The following is a 19,496-nucleotide window of genomic DNA, read 5'->3' on the forward strand; positions in this document are numbered from 1 at the left end:
ATGCAATAGATGGAGCTAAGCAATCTCATAGCCCACAGTTCAGATTGAAGCTCTGCTGACCAACCCATCTAGTCATAAATGGTGGCAGATAATTGCATGGCAAGCAGAAGGAGTAGTCTGTAGACCTTAGACTGTAGAATGGTCTTGACCCAAAACGTTACCCATTCCTTCTATCCATAGATTCTGCCTGTCCGACTGAGTTACTCCAGCATTTTGTGTCTATCTTAGACTTTAGAGATACAGTGTGGAAACAGGCACTTCGGCCACTGAGTCGGCACTGACCACCAACAGATAGTGCGGAACACTATCCTACACACAAGGAACAATTTACAATTTTTACCAAAGCCAAATGACCTGCAAACCTGTAGTTTCATATATGATATGAAACTCTGCAAGGACAGCACCTGAAGTCAGGATCGAACCCAAGTCTCTAGCGCTGTAAGGCAGCAACTGCTTCACCACTGTGCTGTCATGGTCTGATGTTATGGTTTTTTCTATTCTTTTTAAATTCCCTGCATTTTATATGTTTTTTCCAACATTCCCACTCTACCTGCCTACTCCCTTACATAGAAAAATATTATTTTACATCCCCACCCATCCCCACTGATGATAGGTCCCACATGTGACTGCTCAAACAAGGCTGAAGCATTCACAACCACATTAATTCAAAAATGCTAAATAGATTTTCTTTTCTCAGTTTCCTTCTGAGGTCCCTTCAATACAGAGGCCAGTGTCTAGTCAATTTAATTCACTCCACCTAATAGCAAGAAATGGCTGAGAACTCGGGATACAACAAAGACTGTAGCACCAGACAGCATCCCATCCATAACACTGTAGACATGTACACTAGGACTAGTTGTAACTCTAGGCCAGTTGTTCCAATATTGCAACACTGTTATTTACCCAGTGATGTGAATAATCGCCCAGAGATGTATTTTTTTTAAATGACAAATGCAATCACATTAATTGTACCAAATCTACTCCCAATCAACGTCAATGTTATGGAAGTTATTGTTGACTTTGCTTTGAATGAATTGCTCACCACAGCTCAGGTTGGGTTTCCTCATGACCATTCGCCTCCAGTCCTCATCATAGCCTTGGATGAAACATTGACTAAAGAGTTAATTCCAGGGATAAGAAAGTGACTACCCTTCATACTGAGGTAGCGTTTGACTAGATGTGGCAGCATAGTGTCAAACTGTTCGATAGGCATCAAAGGGAAATCACTCCAATAGTTGCAACTGTCTACTATCACCCTCTGTCTCCTATTGCCGAACCATTTTTGGATCCAATTTACAAACTTGCCCTAGATCGCCTGGGTTCTAACCTTTTGGACCAATCTCCATTGTTGGACTTTGTCAAAGACCTTACTGTAATCTATATAAATCACATCTAATGCAATGTACTCTTCAATGCACTTTCTTACCTTGTTATAAAATTCAATCAAATTGACCGGACAGGGTCAGTTCTTATAAAAGCCATGCTGGCCATGTTTTCAAGTGATTATTAATTCAGTCCCTCAGAATTTTTTACCAATCACTTCCCTACTACTGATGACTCACAGAAATTTAATTGCCAGGCTTTTCCCTGCTGCCTTTCTTAAAAAGGGGGATCGCATTTGTTATCTTCATCTGGTACTTTGCTTCATCTGCTGGCCAGTGAGGATTTCCAGCAATCTCGAGCAATCCCTTCCTTTGCCTTCACTCAGCTCCTGATTCCACATATGGCCTAAAGCTTTCCCCAGCCTCGTTATATCACTATTTTGCCTCACAGAGCGAGATTCCCAGGTTTGATCTTTTCCTCGGGTGCTGGTTGTATTTTTTCCACATTCTCCCTGCAGCCATGTGGGTTTAGCCATGTGGGTTCTCCTTTTTCCTGCCACATCCCAAAGATGTGCGGGGTTGTAGGTTAATTGGTCTCTTTAAATTGCCCCTAGTGTGTAGGGAGTAGATGAGAAAATGGAATAATATATAAATAGTGTGAATAGGTGATCAATGGGTGGCATGGGAATTGAATGCAACATCTCTAAGTTTGCGGATGACACGAAGCTGGGTGGCAGTGTTAGCTGCGAGGAGGATGCTAGGAGGCTGCAGAGTGACTTGGATAGATTAGGCGAGTGGGCAAATGCATGGCAGATGCAATATAATGTGGATAAATGTGAGGTTGTCCACTTTGGCGGCAAGAACAGGAAAGCAGAGTATTACCTGAATGGTGACCGATTGGGAGAAGGGGAGATGCAATGTGACCTGGGTGTCATGGTGCACCAGTCATTGAAAGCAAGCATGCAGGTGCAGCAGGCAGTGAAGAAAGCGAATGGTATGTTGGCATTCATAGCAAGAGGATTTGAGTTTAGGAGCAGGGAGGTTCTGCTGCAGTTGTACAGGGCCTTGGTGAGACCGCACCTGGAGTATTGTGTGCAGTTTTGGTCTCCTAACCTGAGGAAAGACGTTCTTGCCTTAGAGGGAGTACAGAGAAGGTTCACCAGATTAATCCCTGGGATGGCGGGACTTGCATATGAGGAAAGACTGGATAAACTGGGCTTGTACTCGCTGGAATTTAGAAGACTGAGGGGCGATCTTATAGAAACATATAAAATTCTTAAGGGGTTGGAGAGGCTAGATGCGGGAAGATTGTTCCCGATGTTGGGGGAGTCCAGAACCAGGGGTCACAGCTTAAGGATAAGGGGGACGTCTTTTAGGACCGAGATGAGAAAACATTTCTTCACACAGAGAGTGGTGAGTCTGTGGAATTATCTGCCACAGAAGGTAGTTGAGGCCAGTTCATTGGCTATATTTAAGAGGGAGTTATATGTGGCCCTTTTTGCAGGGGAGGCAGGGGAGGCCAGTTCACTGGGTGAATTCAAAAGAGAGGGGCTAGCAGAATCAATGGATATGGAGAGAAGGCAGGTACAGGCTACTGAGCTGGATGATCAGCCATGATCATATTGAATGGCGGTGCAGGCTCGAAGGGCCGAATGGCCTACTCCTGCACCTATTTTCTATGTTTCTATGGCGTTGGTGGGCCAAAAGGCCTGTTTCCATGCTGTCTCACCAAAATCTATTTAACGGCATTCCCTTTCAGTCCCGATGCAGGGTGTGTCTCAAATTGAAATGTCAACTACACCTTTTGCCTCCGCCAATGCTGATTAATCCACTGAGTTCTTCCAGTGTTCTGCTTTCTGAGACCATTTCTAATATTGATTTGTTGGGGATAATTGAATCAAAAATAAACTTAAAAACTGATAGAATATTGGCTTTTATTTTTGCACACCAAGTTTTATGATCTGGAATGCACAGGCTTAGGGAGTAGTGGAAGCAGTTTGATGAATAACTTTCAATATTTGTTATTAGAAATATCACAGGATTATAAGGAAAGACCAGGGAAGTGGGAATAGTATTGTAACTCTTTCAAAGTGCCAGCATTGCTTATGTCACACAAACGTGCATAGACTCAATGCAAAGACTCAACAGCAAAAGGGTTCAAACCACCTCAGAGATTGTGCGTCTGTGTAACACTGACAGCTCCTGTACCTATCTTATTTTTGCTATTCCTTAATTCTTGACCTGCAGAAAGAGATGAAAATTAGTGAAGAACCAAATGTATTAAGGATGGTAATAAAAGTAGGGGAAAAACATAAAATAAAGTGAAGGTGCAAAGGTGAAATAATTGCTGACCGTGCAAGTTGGAGGCTATTAAGAGGAGACAGCTTTTATGCAACGGGAAAAAAAGATGTGTGTGTTTAGAATGAAAAAGGGTTGTGGTTTTGAGGTTTCTTATAGAAAAGTTTCTAAAAGAAACATATACAATTATAAAAGGACTGGACAAACTAGATGCAGGAAAAATGTTCCCGATGTTGGGGGAGTCCAGAACCAGGGGCTACAGTCTAAGAATAAAGGGGAGGCCATTTAAAACTGAGGTGAGAAAAAACGTTTTCAGTTGTGAATTTGTGGAATGCTCTGCCACAGAAGGCAGGGGAGGCCAATTCACTGGGTGAATTCAAAAGAGAGGGGCTAGCAGAATCAATGGATATGGGGAGAAGGCAGGCACAGGTTACTGATTGTGGATGATCAGCCATGATCACAATGAATGACAGTGCTGGCTCAAAGGGCCAAATGGCCTCCTCCTGCACCTATTTTCTATGTTTCTATGTTTCATCTTGAATGACATGATGAAGTGGAGGAAATTGCTAAAAATGATCGGAGGGCAGCGTTGAGTGTGCTAATCAGATCTACTCACTGTTGTTGCTTGTCCTCATTAAATTTAATTCTACTTTGATTCCAGCTCTTTGGCAATTTCATGGAAGCATATTGGAGAATATTGGATCTGCTGGTATTTCAGCACTGAATGAAGAAGAGGCATGAGAGTTAGCTGAATTGCCAGCTACCGGAACTGTGCTGCATCAGTGGAATCCTCATGGGGTCCCGGAGAATAACATAAACCTCCGCAGATTTTAGAGCTCTGAGAATGCTTTTGATGTAATGCTGTTTTTTAGTGAACATTTATTATTTTTTAATAGTTTACAAATATTCAGTCTCAATGGAACTTTGATAGCTGGTAACGTTGTGTGGGGCTTCACCAGCTGCCATAATTAATACCATCTCTAACCAAGCCAGTTTCATTGACGTGTCGGGGTGTCTTTGCAGGCACTAAGTACTATTACTCTCTTCACAGTTCCTCTATAAAGCCAAGCAGGGAGGTCACAAAATCTGGGAACATCCCTCCTGCAAGAAAAAAAATGTTCAAATGGTGTGCAATGAAAAAGTAACATTCGGGTTCAGTCTTTATTGGGATTCAGTCTTTATTTAACTCCAAAGACATATTCAGGACATAGTTGAGACTTCATTTATGACTTACACAAGACATTATCCCAACCGATTATGATTTTCATAGAGTCATAGAATGATACAGTGTGGAAACAGGCCGTTTAGCCCAACTCGCCCACACTGGCCAACAATGTCGCAGCTACATTAGTCCCACTTGCCTGTGCTTGGAGCATTTCCCTCCAAATCTGTCCTATTCATGCTGTGAGGAGCAGTACGGTGGCAGAGACTATAACTGTGAGAGGTTGTTGAACGAATGGTGTTGTCCATATAGAGTTTACATGCTCTGTGACTTTTGGGGTACCTCTAAGTGCTCCTGTTTCCTTCCACATCCCAAACACTTGCAAGTTGGTAGGTAATTAGCCACTGTAAAGAACCACAATTTGTAGATGTGTGGCAGAATTTAGAGGGTGTCAATGGAAACGTGTACAACATAAAATAAATAGTGTAAATGAGTGCTTGGTGGTGCCATGGCTCAGTAGCTTGAAGTCCCTCTTTCCATGCTGCATGACTCTATCATTTATGTGACTGTAAAATGAATGAAGAATGAGTTAATGTTGCTACCTCTCCATCAAAATCACCTGTCTCAAGGAGATATAAAACAGCAACAGGGATATCAGCTTCAGTGAGACATACCATTTGGTTCATCACAGCCACCTAAAAATGGAAAAAGTTACGAACTGAATCTAAATTCCAAAGCAGCCATAGGGGTTTTGAAATATTGGTTCCTGAGATTATTAATTGAGACCTCTGCATTATCATGTATTGCTGGCACATCACATCGTACCCAGCTTGCTGATCAACTTTATCTTATGCCTGAGAAATATCTAATTTTAAAATTTGCCAACAAGACTAAGAATGTTGAAATGAGTGCAGGAATTAGAGATGGGAAGTCTATAAAGATTGACAAGCACATAGATGATATAGGAGTGGGAGTGGGAGCACATTAGGCAGGAAATGGTTTTGGGTAGACTGATGGGACTGAAGGCTGATAAATCCCCAGAGCCTGATGGTCTGCATCCCAGGGTACTTAAGGAGGTGGCTCTAGAAATAGTGGAAGCATTGGAGATCATTTTTCAATGTTCTATAGATTCAGGATCAGTTCCTGTGGATTGGAGGATAGCAAATGTTATCCCACTTTTTAAGAAAGGAGGGAGAGAGAAAACGGGTAATTATAGACCAGTTAGTCTGATATCAGTGGTGGGGAAGATGCTGGAGTCAATTATAAAAGACGAAATTGCTGAGCATTTGGATAGCAGTAACAGGATCATTCCGAGTCAGCATGGATTTACGAAGGGGAAATCATGCTTGACAAATCTACTGGAATTTTTTGAGGATGTAACTAGGAAAATTGACAGGGGAGAGTCAGTGGATGTGGTGTACCTCGACTTTCAGAAAGCCTTCGACAAGGTCCCACATAGGAGATTAGTGGGCAAAATTAGAGCACATGGTATTGGGGGTAGGGTACTGACATGGATAGAAAATTGGTTGACAGACAGAAAGCAAAGATTGGGGATAAATGGGTCCCTTTCGGAATGGCAGGCAGTGACCAGTGGGGTACCGCAAGGTTCGGTGCTGGGACCCCAGCTATTTACGATATACATTAATGACTTAGATGAAGGGATTAAAAGTACCATTAGCAAATTTGCAGATGATACTAAGCTGGGGGTAGTGTGAATTGTGTGGAAGATGCAATAAGGCTGCAGGGTGACTTGGACAGGTTGTGTGAGTGGGCGGATACATGGCAGATGCAGTTTAATGTAGATAAGTGTGAGGTTATTCACTTTGGAAGTAAGAATAGAAAGGCAGATTATTATCTGAATGGTGTCAAGTTAGGAAGAGGGGATGTTCAACGAGATCTGGGTGTTCTAGTGCATCAGTCACTGAAAGGAAGCATGTAGGTACAGCAGGCAGTGAAGAAAGCCAATGGAATGTTGGCCTTCATAACAAGAGGAGTTGAGTATAGGAGCAAAGAGGTCCTTCTACAGTTGTACCGGGCCCTGGTGAGACCGCACCTGGAGTACTGTGTGCAGTTTTGGTCTCCAAATTTGAGGAAGGATATTCTTGCTATTGAGGGCGTGCAGCGTAGGTTCACTAGGTTAATTCCCGGAATGGCGGGACTGTCGTATGTTGAAAGGCTGGAGCAATTAGGCTTGTATACACTGGAATTTAGAAGGATGAGGGGGGATCTTATTGAAACATATAAGATAATTGGGGGATTGGACACATTAGAGGCAGGAAACATGTTCCCAATGTTGGGGGAGTCCAGAACAAGGGGCCACAGTTTAAGACTAAGGGGTAGGCCATTTAGAACGGAGATGAGGAAGAACTTTTTCAGTCAGAGAGTGGTGAAGGTGTGGAATTCTCAGTCTCAGAAGGCAGTGGAGGCCAGTTCGTTGGATGCTTTCAAGAGAGAGCTGGATAGAGCTCTTAAGGATAGCGGAGTGAGGGGGTATGGGGAGAAGGCAGGAACGGGGTACTGATTGAGAGTGATCAGCCATGATCGCATTGAATGGCGGTGCTGGCTCGAAGGGCTGAATGGCCTACTCCTGCACCTATTGTCTATTGTCTATTGTCTATTGATATTGTGGAAAACATATACTTTGTTTAGGGAGAAGCTCAGGAGCCTGTAAATAAGGAATTCAAGAATTTTCCCCTGGAATTTTTCAGAAAGAGCAAATGTGCATCTACTGCTTAGGGGCAAGAGCAAAAAAAAAGTGTTTTTTTTTACAGTTCTAGCATAGGCCAAGGGCAGTGCAGTGGGCCAAATAGTCTCCCTCAGTGCTGTAAACATCAGCAAAACATTTCCTGTGTCTGTTATTGTTGGTAAAATTGCAGGTGCTCAAATAAATCATTTGCTCTTTAAAATCTCGTGAGTGTTGCACTTGGCTAAAAGCGTTGTAATTCAAATATATTTAAGGCATTGCTGATTTACCAATTATTTACTTTCACTGTCCCAATGGATTTCAACCTGCTAACAGTTTAAATTCTCTCTAAAGAGATGAAATTGTACTAATGGCTATGCTTGAGAGGAAAAAATATAGATTATGCTCTAAAACTGCCTGCTGTTAAACTGTTTTGCAGTCTCAAATTTCAGTCTCCTGATTGCCTAGTTGTCATATCTTACCGGGTTGTAATTGCTACACTTAAATAAAAATCCATCAGGCCTATTGAATGCTTGTCACAGGCTTGGCTCATGATAGCACTCCTGTTTGAGTTAAAATATGGTTGGTTCAAATCCCAAATCATTTTCATACCACCTTTTTTTCCGGACCACAGAAAGGCTGGGCCAACTAAAACTTTCCCTTGTATTTATTTTCTTATTTATTTTGTCTCACTTATTTTGGCAGTCTTTCGTACTACAATTTAATTTTCTTATGAATGGAAATTACGGTGTTCAATACGTATTTGGCACGACAAAAACTTACTTTCAGTAAAAATTGCTCCACTTCTGCCAGCGTACTCTTTCCCAGCAAACTGAGCTGGAAGAATATCTCAAGAATAACAACAAACACCGGTGCACATGTAAAGTTTGAGTGAAACTGCCTTTATAGCAGAACGACGATGCTTTGCTTTGCTACCATTTGGCCAAGGATATATAAATCCTCGAATACCAAAGATTAACAACAAAGTCCAATTCATATTATTCCAACAAAATGCATTGGAGGCATACGTTTGTGAAGCATCATTAAGATTGGCGGTCAAGAGGCGAAGTATTGACGCTGCCTCGCAAACACAACACCGCTGCCCCCCCCCCCCAATCCCCCCTCTGTTCAATACTGACCTTGGGTGCTGGAGTTTGCGGGCTCTCCCAGTCACCTTCTGTTTTTTTCTCCGGGTGCTCCGATTTCCTCCCACATCTCAAAGACGTGCAGATTGACCAGAAAAAATTGCCCGTGTAAACTGCCCATAGTGATTGGTAGAATCTAGGATTCGATGAGAATGTAGGGAGAATAAAAAATAGGCGTAGGTTTGGTATAAATGAGTTGTTGTTCGTGGCCGAAGAGCCTATTTCTGCGCTGTCTCTCCCTCTGAATCCTCCGTTAGAGATATTCCGTTATGGTGCACCTTCCACTCGCATTACGCACGCCGAGCACATGATTTCATGCATTACTGGGCGAGTGATCTGACATTTTCTAACATGTCCCTGATGTGTTCGAGGGGGAACCAAAACAGAAACACTCTTTCGTGAGCATCAGCAAGATTTGGCTGCCAAAAAAGGTCGGTTGTTAAATGGCATCGGGTTATCAATGAGCCAGGGTCACTGGGATACTTCTCACTACATGGGATACTTCTCACTACACTTCAGCCCGGATTGATGAAAACGTTAGGGGAGAAATTTGAGCTGCAGCTCAGAGTTTACCACTGCTCAGATTAATATGTAAATGTTTATCTCATTTTAATATTCCTTTGCTATTTTAAATGGGCACAGTGGAATGCGGGAATAAATGGTTCGAAACGAGCGCATTGTTTTTCAAAATAATTGCAAGAACACGTACATTTCCAGTCATTGAGCTCAGGCACGGGCTTTTAGGCCCGCAAACTCTACCCGGACCATCAACTATTTTATCTTTCGACATTCCCATGAATCCACCCCCACCCCCCACACAAAAAAAAGTTTAGTTTAGAAATAGAGCTTGGAAATCGAGTCCACGGTGACTACCGTTCGTTCATCCGTCCACACTAGTTCGGTGTTATTCCACGTTCTCGTCCACTCGCTACACACCTTCCAACCCGCCGTGTCTTTGGGATATTGGAGGAAAACGGAGCCCCCGGAGGAAATCCACGCGGTCACAGGGAGCACCTGCAAACTCCAAGGAGGCAGCACCCGAGATCAGGATCGAACCTGGGTCTCTGGCGCCGTGGGGCTGCAGCTGCACCGGGTGCGTCACTGTGCTGTCTAACCCCCTATCCACCTACACAGTATAAGGAACTTACAGTGACCAATTAACCCATCAATCCATAAGACCGTAAGACAGATGCGCAGAATTGGGCCTTTCAGCCCATCGAATCTACATCAATCGCCGCTGATCTATTTTTTTCCTCTAAACCCCATTCTCCCGCCTTCTACTCGTAGCCTTTGACGCCCTTCCTAATCAATCACACGTATTGGTCTCTGGGTAGAACCCGGAGCGCCGGAGGAGAACCTACAATTTCCACAGAGGCAGCAGCGGAGATCAGGGTGGAACCAGGGTCGTTGGAGCCGTGAGATGGCAGCTTTTTACTAGTTCTGCGACTTTGCCGCATAATTTTTTGCATATTCTCGCAACCGTGACAGCCATAATTGTAATCGCCATATGTTTCAGGAGAATGAACGTTGTCGAATCTAGGTTATCAAATATTTCATAATGCAGCTACCAATCCGAGACTGGGGCTATACTGTGTGTCTGGGTATTCATAGACTGAGACTCTTACATACCGATCCGTATACTGGACTATAAACCAGCTCTTGTGAGATTCAGCGGAGAAAAAGCACAGAGAAATCCTGAATAAACTATTTTTTTGTAATGTGACAGCATTCTATCTAATTAAAAAATGTAAAAGGTGACGTTGAAATATGAATTCCCGCTCGACTGTAAAAGTAATTGCAGTGATTTGGAAGTATGTTTGACTTGAGTTACATTTCTTGTCTCGCGGAGATCGCTGGACTGACCCTTGTTTCACCATTGATGTTACCCGTGCACATTCAATTCCGCTCTGTATTCAGGCAAATTTGTTAAGGCAAATTCCTTAAGAGCTGAATATCTAATCGTTTACCTCCGCGTTTTAGTTCCCTAAAATCTTTGTCTGGATTCTGTAGATATCTGGTTCTTTGGCTAGGTTATAATTTGGAAAACATCCATTAACATGCTGTTCGTGTCCACTTTATATTTACGTGATTCATCCCCACCCTTGCTCCTACAACAATCTATCATACGGACATTAAAGTTATATAAGTTAACATTTGAGAGTGTGCAATATTCCTAGCACTATATTCTATTCCAATGTAGTTAGTATAATATGGAGAAAATTCGTAATACTCTGCATTTGTATCCAAATCGTAACTAATCTAACTCAGACATACAAAATAATATCAACACAAAGGGACATATGTTGAATATTAACCAGTTTGATTACCTTGAGCACAAGGAACTCCACGACGTTTGGGTTTAGCTCAGGCGTAGACGCACATCCGGCACTTTTTCGCAATTCCTTTTGTTTAAACACATATTCTGATATCACAAGAGACATTAATATACTTCCAAAATGCAACCCAACTTTACAAAAAGTGAAAGTATGTGGAGTCTCAGCCAGCCAGGTCCCAGTACTGACCTGAGCTCGGTCTTAGAATGATGCATAACGTAGCAAAAACCCCATGGCTACAGTTGGACTCACGGTAATTAATGACTTCCATTTGTTGAATTCTGCATACGAAAACAACACCACTGTTTATTTTAGACGGAGATCACCCTGATCTGTTCTTGGATATATATATCTTTTGCGGCAGAAGCGATGCACAGAGCGCACGGCCCAAAGCGCCCCATCTTCGGAGCGGCTGCGGGGGAGAATGCATCTCCACGCAGTGAAGGCCGTTTAAAGTTAGGAGAGGTTGTGGCCGAATGACAGAATTATGGAAAACAAGCATCATCGTAATTGTTACTATATAGTCGCGCACGTTGATTCGAAGAAGCCACTGAGTTGCTGCAACCGTGCCTCTGTAGCATTTAAACGTTCTAACATACGATATAATTGTGCCAACAATAAACCATTAATTAGTTGGGGTTTTTTTCTGTGTACAACGTTCGTAAGATTCACCAATACCACATCTGTAGCCGACTGAATAATATTTTGGTCTAATTCATTGATGTTATAACCTTTTGTTGCGCCGCTTTCATATTCCTATTGCAATCTTCTCGTCAAAATATATTGCTTACATTAAATTATTTAAAGACTGCTCACACTAATAGAAAATGCACATTCAAGCTCTAATTTCCCCTTAGCCCTCAAAAGTAATGCGGAGTTCTCAAAATCAGACGGATATAAACGCATTATGTAAAGATCTTTACCAGCCACTTGTTAATACATTGCCGAGATACATTTGCATTGCACGGTGCATGTACTCGGGATAGGCGTAGCTTGTTGTGGTTGGGTTGGTGGTGTTGGGAGGGGGTTGGACTAGGGTGGGGTGGGGGTGGGGGTGGGGGTGGGGGGGGGCGGGGGTAGAGGGTGACCTTCAATTCTTACAAAGAAAAATAAATCACATTAAACAGTTCAATTGGTTGGGTCCGCTTAAAACAGCAGGTCCAGCTTCGACCGCGTACAAATACGCAAGCACTTAAAGTAACGCGGTTTTGTTTTTAAATGCAATATTATCAATATAATACACGTTTAATTAAATATAGGTTGATGTCTCCAACGTGATTCACTTTATTTTTAAAATATATTTCATGAAACAGAGTTAGTTTCAAAGGAAGAACGAGAGGACAGTAACGCACCGTGCTGGTGTGGCGCAGCCGCGTAATTCTGTCTCCAAACTGATCCGCCACGTGTCCAACCTTCTCCAAGATAGCCACCTCCGACCAAAGGGCTTTCTAAAGCTCCTGCGTGTGATTCGAGATGTTTTATGCTTATTAAAAGCTCCTGATCCTTCACAAGTGTTCCTTTTTGATCAACATTGTTCAGGTGGCCGCACTTGCAAACAGTAGATGTCGGTGCGCAAAATAAAACTTTTGCGCGCATTCATCTCTGATTTTCCCCTACTTTCCCCACGGGGTACCAGCTGCTAGCTCGTGAAAAGACGGCTTATTAATTGTTCTTTGTCATGCAGAATCCCTTGATTTCTAAAGAAACTCACAAAAGAGGCATTTGGAGGATTCGAGTATTTTTCCTTGCGAATATTGTCATTTGCATATATCACCTCGTCTACCAGACCCAGGTACTAAGTTGTGGTTCTATTGTGTGTCCCGTAGGCTTCTTAACTAAAGGATCTGATTTATTACAAGCTGCCTTTTCAATCCAACACAGCAAGTTTGAGAAACTTTTAAAATCTGAATATTGTTTAACAATAAAAAAAACCTCAAAGCGGGCGGCGAATTAGATAGAAGCTGCGCGTTTTGCGCTTTTGTGCTGAGAACTAAACGGTGTGTTGGCCAGATTATAAACGACGCCGTTTGCTCAAGCTACTCTTAAGTTATTTATTTATTGTCATTCCCACCTCCCATTTGCTTGGAGAAGTTAAATTCAACGGAGTCAATGGCCTCCTTTGCGGGATTAGTATCAATTTTGAGTCTTCCTGGCGAAGCGTCTAAAGCGAAAAGTGGGAATAATAATGGGCAGTGTAGCCACTAAAGCGAACGCATTTGTCAGGTGTATCATAAAAACTTTCGGAAAACTTAGCACAATCAATATTGCAAGCCACGAAAGGGGACAAAAGGTAGAAATAATTGCTATTAATTTGCCGCCTTGGCTGCCGAGCGCTGGTTGATTGACGCTAATCAGCATTGAATTTCTCGTCTGTGCCTTGTTTTGACAGTTTTCCTCATTCTCTGGGATTTACATTTGCTGCCTACAAAGAGAAGTATAGTCTCAGCAGCTGGTCTGAAATTTTAAAACCGAAGCCCACAACCCAACAAATAGGGTCCGCTTTTTATTATTAGTTATACTTACTTGTTGGTGGGTTGGCTTTGATCTCTCCACCTGCAACCCAGGATCTAATTTAATTAATGAAAAATTAAACTAATTGTTATTCTGTGTCTTTCTGCAAAGATAAATTGTCAACAGCGAGTTAAATGGGACCCATTTATTCCCACCCTAAATGCGAGATTGAATGTGCTTGGTCTTCAACTTCACCTGCCTCCACAGGCAATTAGGAATGTATCGAAAATTCTGCCAGAAATGAGTTAAATTAACCGTTCGCTAATTTTCTTGTGTCCCTACCACATAATCCTTCTTTTACACGGCGGTTAACTTACCCCTAGAAATTACCACATGTTGTAAGGTTCAAATACTGCTTAATGAAACAGTGACTAAATCGTTCACTAAGCCGACATTGGAGCCCTTCAGCTCCGCGTTCAAAGGCTCGGGGTTTACAACTGTCGGGGGTCCCTCTCAATGCAATGCAAGTCTTTGACAGCAGAATACCTGTCAAAGCGTTCCTTTGGCGAATATAGTCTTCCCCCCCCTGCTTTTGCAGAGGTTCCAAGCGAGAGAGAAATATATAAACCTTTTAGTGCATTGAAACTGAAAATAAACGGCGCCGTTTGGATAAAGTTGTCAACGTTACTCATGTACTTTAGACCAACCGTCTGACCAGTGAGTGCGCGATTAAGATTCGGCTCAGTTTTGAAATATGTCAAAATATAAACTTAATAATGCTGAAAGATCAAATCTGTGAACATGATGACTTTAATATCCAAAAAATCGCACTTTTTAAAAATGCCCAAGTTGTTAGCTAATAGTATTACATGCCAGCAATCAAAGCGTCAAATACGTCGCCTTTTGTTGATAAAAGTCCCAAAATAACATTTTGGTCTCAAATCTGTGCTGATATTTTGACATTAAGAAGCAAGGGGGGGGGGGGGGGGGAAGGACCAGGTCGACATTTACTTTGCCGATCAGAGAATCCAAGTTTGGACGTGGAATGTTTCTAAATTGTTCCCATTTTATATGAATACTGAGTACATTTATGGATAGCATGAGTCAAAATGAATACTTTGATTTTTTTGCCAATGAACCTCACCCACTTCACAGAAAAGGCACATGCTAATTGTACATCCAACTGCACTTGGTTTAAAGTCAATTAAAAGGAAGTCAAAGTCATATATCTTTGACCGATATTGTATAGATAGGGCTAATAAGGCATCATAAAAGCACCTCGGGCCATGTCTAACAGTGACACTGGTTTACGAGTTGCTGAATCACTTCTCCGGGTTCCTCAATGCTTTCCTATCCATCATTGTCGCTTCCATTGAAAAGGTACACAAAGCGCCCTTCGCCACAGCCAGCCCAGCCGGGCTCTCCACACTCTGTCCCGGGCATTGCCAACTTCGGTCTTTCAACAGATGGAAATTGTCAATAGTTCATTAATCTGTGGCTATTTTCTCTCTACTGCCCAATGAATAATATTCCAATTTATCTTCTCTTATTTCCCTGACAATTCTGCGGAGTGCCCAAAGGACTGCCTGTTGTTTGGGCGCTGGCAGAATTCAAGAAACTAATAGCCTATTCTCAGTTGAAAGTTGCAATAGAAATTCTGACACAGCCCTAAAAGCACTACTAAATTTTATGGCAGCTGTTTAAAGTTGGGTATCTTGGACTGTCAGATTCTACGTACACACATGCCCAACCCTCCTTGACAAGTTGTCTGTTAAACGGACAGTTTGTAGTCAGATCTAGTTTAAAGTGTTTGAATGACATTATTGAGATTGATACAAAATAAAGATCCAGTGTACTTTTGGGGTGTTTGTACATATTTTTATTTGCTGCAATTAAGGTTTAAAATGAAGCACCTTTCTTGAATGATTACGTAATTGAGTTCTTGTATCCTAAACACTTTGATCTCCTCTTAAATGCATAATATTCGTACTAATGGACCAGTCATTTATAACAAGAGCAACAAAATATATGCATTGGGCATTGCCTCCGATCCCCATCAGATATCGTTATGCCATGTATGAAGAAAATAAACATTTTTGGATCATTATGTCTCCCGTAATACCCTAGCTCGTTTTCAACTGAACCATTCTCCACTTCGCCCTTCCAGCAACGTGTGACAAGTTTATGGCGAGCGTGCCATCCACCAAAAACGTGCAGAAGAACTAAAAATGTTTGAAAATGTTTATTTCACTGATGTGAAATTACAAAAGATCATTTAGATCAGCAGGTCTCGTGACATCCGAACCAACTGAAGATTTCCAATAAGCATTTATTATGGCCAGTGATAAACTAGACTATTCTTTTCGTGGTTGAGAAGGAAATCGTGGGTCGTGAGTACAAAAGGGGTTGTTTTGTGCGTCGATGGATGAAAATAACAACATGCATTCGCTCTGCTTAAGGTTGTGTGCAGCATGTACGAGCTGGTGGATGTGCAGCGCATGTCCAGATGGACACACGGATAGATTTCTATTCTATCCAGAGAAGGAGTTATGTAATAAAGCAAGGCGATTCATAAAGTTATCACCCACGTCGGAGTTCAAAGAATTGCAAATAAATAGTAATTACTTATCATCAGTTTGATTTTATAAGTGTCCGCCTTAACTTTTGAAATTGGATTTTCTATTGGAAGCTACAGGTGAGCCCTCCCCTCTCTTCCAACTCCACCCCCTCTTTCCCCAGACCCGAATCCGACATACGCACACACTTGCTTTGTCTGGAAAATGTGTGGCACTTGGCACGAATTATTTCACAATCAATTACTTGAACTGTTAGGATTTGCTTCTTGTTTACAGCACAGGGAGTTAACTGGGAGATTTTCCAGAGCCCGCCGCTGCGTACATTAAGTTGCATTTAAGAAATTACTGTTTCCGTGATTATTGAACTGGACGAATAAGATAACTCACGACTTATGTATTTCCGGTTTTCTTTTTACTTCACATTTTTATTCCCATCAAGTCACATCATTAGCTAAAAAATAAACGACATTTTTTCAAAAATCCCAACATTTTATTTTAAATAAATATTAATATAAATGTCATATAAAACTATTCACAATGAATGGACTTTTTAACCGTGCCATTTTGCAGCAATGTGCCAACAAAATGGCTAGTCGTTTAGAGCTATTTTCTCCAAACAACCTACATTTGTCTTTCAGTTGGCGCATGTACATAGATGTCTGCTTTTATCTTTTTACAAAAGGTCAGATGAGTTTGGAAATACATTATTTGCAGAAAACTCTTGGGAATTTTTTTTATAAAGGCAGTGCGTGAATATTACTTAACATGCTAGAGAAAAGAAACTCTGAACGATTCAGACCATGTTAACCTCAAACGGTAGCACTTGTAACTAAAGTACTTGCACTGATTGAAAACGGTGAACATGGGACTGTAGCGCGGAGCATCCCAGTACAACTTTACAATGGATCTATTCATGCCGGCAGGGCGAGCAGGCAAATACAACTCTACACGAAGGGAAATTTGTTTTAAATGCTGAAGGGGAGAGATGGTAAGTGCGTGAAGAAATTTAGAACTGTATCAGGATATAAACTTTAAGATGTTGCAGTTCTGCCCGTAGCGACTATGCGGGTGAAATATCTTTGTCTTCTTTGCCAGATGATATTGGCGAGAGGGATTCTTCGTCCTCGGAGCGCAAACAGTGACCTTGGCTGTTGCATTTGCAGATGTTGTGAGCGTTCCGTGGTGTCCCCTTGCCTTCTTTCTTGTGCTTGACGCGCCGATTCTGGAACCAGATCTTCACCTGCTTCTCGGATAGGTTCAGGTAGGTTGCGATTTCAATCCTGCGAAGCCTCGACAGGTACATGTTAGAGGCGAACTCCCTCTCGAGCTCCAAGAGTTGTGTACTTGTGAAGGCTGTTCTCATCCGCTTACCGTTTTGTAGGTGACTGTTATTTTCAGGACCTGTGGATACGTAATGATACTGCAACGTTACAAAACGCGGAGGAAATTTTAAAAATACTGGTGCTATCTCGCCACCGGTTAGACAACTATAAAATCCCGTCAAAGTAGATATCTGAAAATCTCTCTCCCTATCCAGGAAATATCTACAAATTACAGGCAATTTTAAACGTCTCACTCGTAAATATCAGCTGCACCTGGAATTAAACATATTAACCCACAAAGTGCCGGAGTAACTCGGCGCGTCAGGCAGCATCTCTGGAGGACATGGATGGGCGATGTTTCGCGTCGGGTCCCTTTTTTGTTTCATTATAAACCAACGTCTGCAGGTCGTTGTGTCTCCATGTATATTAACCCATCTTTTAAACATAACATCGTTTAACATTTTTAGATTAGTTTCCCATTTGTACATGAATCATATACATTTTGAAGCGGGGTCGATTAGTAAACATTATTAGACTAAACATGTTGTGTAATCTTTGTGCCAAAGCAGAAATAGCCCTTCAAAAAGAATATCCCCACTTCCAAGTATTGGGTGTTCATGTACAACTCTGAGCGTTATACATGCGCATGTCATCGCTACTCTCCCAATCAATTATCTGGCTAAACGGTGCAACCTGTCTTCAGGTATCTAAGACAGTAAAGTTCCTTTTCAAACTTACCCATGGAAAGACAATGATATCTTCTTGGGTCTGTTACGCTGTATGTAGGTGTGCAAACAGGTGGATGCCCGAGCCCGGGGTTTGACTGTTGGTTAATTCGTTGACAGTATTGAGGATCTCCATTTGGGAACTGGCTTTTCAGTAGTGGGATCCCACTCCGAGATGAGTGAATATGGGTCGTGACACAGAGGGGACAGACACAGAAAGTACCGGTCTTTCTGGACGGACAGACGGGACCAGAAACGGACATCACTGTTGGTGAATGAACGCTAATGGGAATTAGAAAGTCTTGGCCGTGGTCATTCAAGATAGGAGCAGGTCTTACTGAAGAGTCTTTGATGATCAAGGAATCAACATAAAACGATCGAGACATTGCGTATTCTTCGTGGTGCTTTCTGGCGTTGCCTGATTCTGGGTTCAGTAAACACTGCGCAGGGAGAGAGTCAGAAGGTGCTTATGTTTGGAGGCTACACAAAAGGGTCTCAGGCGATGGTTGGTCTGAACGTCACCCACGTGTGCTCCCTATTCCAAAGCTCCTTTTTTTTAATGCTGCCAATGAACTATTAACACGTGATTATGAAGCGAAGCGGAGATCAACATTTCCCCATTTGTCAGGCAACCCCTTGAGACACGCTATCAAAGTCTGACAAAACAAGAAACAAAAAACTTTTTAAGTGAGTGTTTTGTAATTTTCTTCAGCGCGGAAAAGGAAAGCTCCACAGCTGACTTAAGACGGATACACCGCAAGTTAACCAGCTGCCGTTAACAGCGTCATTGTCATGAGATTTAAAATCACTTTCAATTGATTCGCCGAGTAAGGGAATGGTTTAATCGAGTGACACTTTCTGGACCTTTGTAAGTGTGTTGTTGTATGTGCAGCCGTCTAAAGTGCAACATAAAAAATACTCCATTGTACATTCTGGGTTCCATTCATGAAATATTATGATTCTATCAATTGGCAAATCTGGATTTAAAACTGAGCAATTCTTACTTTAATAAAGCTTTAAAAGAATATTTGGCTATGAATGTAGCGCCTCAATGGTGCAACATACATTTCAATATTTGCAACGTATAACCTGGCTGGTCTACTTTTGTTGAAAGACAAAGTGCAGCGTCAAAGATCTATAATGTGTGACTGGATTTAGAAATAGACCATTGGGTCAGTTTGAAGTGATTTTAAATCTCGTGACAAAAGGTGAAAGGTCGTGTGTCCAATCAGTGGATCCACGAGTTTTACGCACTGCCTTGCGTTTATATTGTTTTATTACACGTCTGCGTTATTTGTAATCGGTGGACTTGCAGTTGATTTTATTTGTTTGTTCTATTCAGAGATTGGGTCCGCTTTGAAAGAAAAGAGAATTAAATCAAGAGCATTTATTTTAAATGCAGCCGAACAAAGGAATGGTTCATTAATTTATGATAGGATTACCACAGGCGTTATGCCCCCATCATAAGCAATGACAGAA

General features: G+C 41.9%; 1 protein-coding gene across 1 annotated transcript; it reads right to left on the minus strand.

Annotated features, from left to right (window-relative positions):
- Positions 1 to 16,492: 16,492 nt before the first annotated feature.
- Positions 16,493 to 18,403, minus strand: gsx2 (GS homeobox 2). Its single transcript, XM_078410428.1, has 2 exons — positions 18,031 to 18,403; positions 16,493 to 17,371 (listed from the first exon to the last, which is right to left on the minus strand). Exons 1-2 carry the CDS (start codon positions 18,401 to 18,403, stop codon positions 17,031 to 17,033), a joined length of 714 nt encoding a protein of 237 aa, XP_078266554.1. The 3' UTR covers positions 16,493 to 17,030.
- Between the last annotated feature and the right edge of the window lie 1,093 nt (positions 18,404 to 19,496).

The sequence above is a fragment of the Rhinoraja longicauda genome, chromosome 1 (assembly GCF_053455715.1).
Source record: "Rhinoraja longicauda isolate Sanriku21f chromosome 1, sRhiLon1.1, whole genome shotgun sequence".
Taxonomy (NCBI): domain Eukaryota; kingdom Metazoa; phylum Chordata; class Chondrichthyes; order Rajiformes; family Arhynchobatidae; genus Rhinoraja; species Rhinoraja longicauda.